The sequence below is a fragment of the Chanos chanos genome, chromosome 8, assembly GCF_902362185.1.
Source record: "Chanos chanos chromosome 8, fChaCha1.1, whole genome shotgun sequence".
In the NCBI taxonomy this organism is placed as follows: domain Eukaryota; kingdom Metazoa; phylum Chordata; class Actinopteri; order Gonorynchiformes; family Chanidae; genus Chanos; species Chanos chanos.
The window spans coordinates 45952918-45956254 of NC_044502.1; the positions used below are offsets into that span (position 1 = coordinate 45952918).

Here is a 3337-nt window from a genome sequence, read left to right on the forward strand (position 1 = left end):
TTTCATAGGATGGCTGCCATAAAACCAACACCTAAAGATGTTTGTTAAAGGCCTGTTCAAATTGTCCATCCTGTCTCTAGTACTGGCTTTTGCTCTGGACTAATGGAGGTCCACTCTATCTAATGTTGGATAGGTCTACTTACATTTATTTTTGTAACCCTTAAGACAAGCACATGACATGAGTCCTTCACAAAAATAGCAGTAACAGCGAACTCTGAATAACCTGATACCATCTGCTGGTTAAAGAAAAAGATCAATCATACTTTTTGAGTTATATATCCCGGACATTTTATTAAATAACCACCAACCTTTAAATGAAAGTCATCTGTCAGTGGGTAAAGTTTTGGAAGATTCACCCGCAGGATAATACACATTACAGCATGCTGATAAACCGACTTGTTAAATGACTAAAGAGAAAAAAAAAAAGATTAACTGTAACCGACCCCTGTAATCTGTTTTGGATCCGCAGTAAGCTTATTAAAAGTTGCAGTCTAATAGTGCGACAGAGCACCAAATCACATGTTAAATTTAGGGTTTCGACCGTCGTTAGACTTCAACACTCAAATCATGATTCCAGTCGGCTGACAATGAATCAGCGCAGAGCAGGTTTCAAACGTTCCGATCACAGAACGCTCGTATCTAGTGCGGCTGAAATTTGAACACTCAAGTGTGCACACTTACCATGGCAAAGAAAGGTGTTCTCCGGATGATACGAACTCGGATCCGAACCCAGTAGTCAGGCCAAGTAAATCCACCTGTGTCCTCTACTGTACTGACCTACAGTGCCTCCCGACTTCACTTCTGAACGACTCTGGGATTCCGTAATTTCTTCCTCTTGTAGACTAATCGCACAGCTACAATTTTACCCTCTCGGTGTTATAAACAGGGTTCGTTTTCCGCTAACAGGTGCTAAAATACTGACATAGGCTTTAAAGATCAAAACGATCCGTCTTATAATACGCATGAAACTGTTAAAAAAGAAACCAATAAACAAAAAATGTTAAAGCCGGCGAGTTTGATGTTTCCTTTTCACTCGCTGAGCATCCGTTTTTCAACTCCTCATCTTCTCTCGGCTTCAGTTACTAATTCATCAACACCATACGGAGGACACAGAAAATGCATAAAAATATATAAAATGTTGATCAGGGAAGACCTTTTTCGGAAAGCCGGTGGCTGTACTAATCCATGCGCCTCGCCATAGTCCTCCTAGTTCGCTCCTTCCAACAGTATCAAGCAGCTCCGTTCTGAACATGACGTCACTCATCCGCTCACAGCTGGAGGGTGCTAGAGTGTGAAGAGGTGTCCAACTGTTTATAAAGACTTAACTGAACTACATTAGCCTACACTTTCATAATTGAGAGATCGAAAGCAAGTTTTGCATGTAGAACAAAGCCTAAGATTTTGGCCTTTGATGTATATTTGTAGATCTGCCGAATGGAATATATAAGTGTAAATTATTTTCGAATCATTTTCTTCAGTTTTGTGACTTTGTGAAAAGAAAAAAATACTCAATGTTTCCCCCCTAAAGTACACCAGAAACGCTTCCTTACGAGTGAAACAAACAGAACCTTTGTTTTCCCATAGCTGCTAGGATTATTTTATTATTCCGAATGCCTTTGTCTTTTTCCATGGAAAAAAAGACGTTGTCAGACAGGTACAGGGAGCGATAAAAGATCACCATTTACTGAGAAGATCTACTCCATATGTGGCAGGATTTACCTCTCTCGTCGTCGTCCTCATCATCATGATCACCATCACCACATCATCTTCTTCTTCCTTGTCTTCTTCCTCCCCCTCATCATCACTGCCTTCCTTGCCCTGCTCGTCATTTTCTGCACATTTTCCACTTTTGGGACCAATATATATAATATATAATTTTTGTTCGTCATAATTCACAATGCTTTTAAACATTACATTATCAAAGGGGTCTCAGCTCAATCTTATGAACCACCTGTCTTTACATGCAGTACACATACAAATTCAAACAGGGCATAGTTGGTTTAGTTGCGCGTGCTGGGGAGGGGACTCTTTTTTGTCCGTTGCGTCCCCTCCTGTATCCTAGTAACCGAGGAATGGTTCAATAGTAGGTGACTCAGAATTTCGTGAAACACAAATAACAATGATTCTAGTACTCAGTGTTCGAGTTTCAAAATATATACAAAATATATATCCTTTACATAAATAACGTGTCACTTTAGGGCCGTATTCGTTTTCTAAGTTTTTTGCATTGCTACTCCAGGCGGACTTCATCGGGTGGATACCCGCCTTTTTTCAGAATAGTTCGCCCCAATGTTGTTTCCGTTTGTCACTTGCTTGCGCGGTTTGTTAAGTTGAAAACTTTGGAAGGGCCATTTTTTCTCTTTTAAAGCTTTTGTACAGTTCTATGAGAAATATATCGTATAACGTACGTAACCTCGTTTGCACATATGTCGTTGTCGTCAACGTTGTTTTCACGGCAGACCTCTGAAATTTTTGTATTTGAAGCAGTATATTACCCATCCGACTTACTAGCATTGCTGGCTAACGTCAGTAGGCTAATGAACTGTTGACAAACGTTGACAGTCAACTTCACGCGACTTATCTGGTGCGTAAAGTTGTTAAATGCTGATTTCCCTATTTAAAAAGAATATTTCGTTGTTGTCCAGACGCCTGACTGTACTTTTCATTTACGTTGTATGAGTTAACGATTTTATCTTTTGATAATACTACACATGCATCCACATTGTTCATTTAACTATGTCAAAAGATAATTTGTCCTCATAAAGATGTAACAGTCTGAATAACATTTAAAATAAAAATTATAGATGGAGAACTTCATCCTCTATGAAGAAATTGGAAGAGGCAGCAAGTCAGTCGTTTACAAAGGCAGGAGGAAAGGAAGTATACATTTTGTTGCTATTATCTGTAGCGAAAAATGCAAACGGGCTGAACTAACCAACCATGTGAGTAACCGTTATTCAACTTGTTTTTCACGCTCCTCTCGTTCTGACACACTGCCTGATCCACAACACGCCTCACACAGGCTTGCTGTAGCTTACACATCTCACAAAGTTAACTGCAAATATGTTTTTGGGGTGATGAAAATTAAAAGTACGCCTGAACTGTAGTATTTCCACCCTCTGTCTGACACATACCATGCTTATTTTAATAGGTCCGACTCACCCATGACCTGACACATGATAACGTGGTGTGCTTCTATGAATGGTATGAGACCAGCAACCATCTCTGGATGGTGGTAGAGTTATGCACAGGTGAGATTTTAAGGGAATAAATAATAGTTGGTATGTTTTAGTCAGTCTTTTTAAGTTGCCTCCTTTAGCTTACAGTTTTGTTGTTG

At 39.6% G+C, this 3337-nt stretch overlaps 1 protein-coding gene across 1 annotated transcript in view; it reads left to right on the forward strand.

The window, feature by feature from the left end:
- The first annotated feature begins 2804 nt into the window (after nt 1–2804).
- Nucleotides 2805–3337, forward strand: part of ulk4 (unc-51 like kinase 4) — an 84202-nt gene continuing 83669 nt past the window's right edge. The window contains exons 1-2 of the mRNA XM_030783255.1: nt 2805–2942; nt 3152–3251. Of these exons, the coding sequence (XP_030639115.1) occupies nt 2805–2942; nt 3152–3251 (238 nt within the window). The remainder of the gene's footprint in view (nt 2943–3151; nt 3252–3337) is intronic.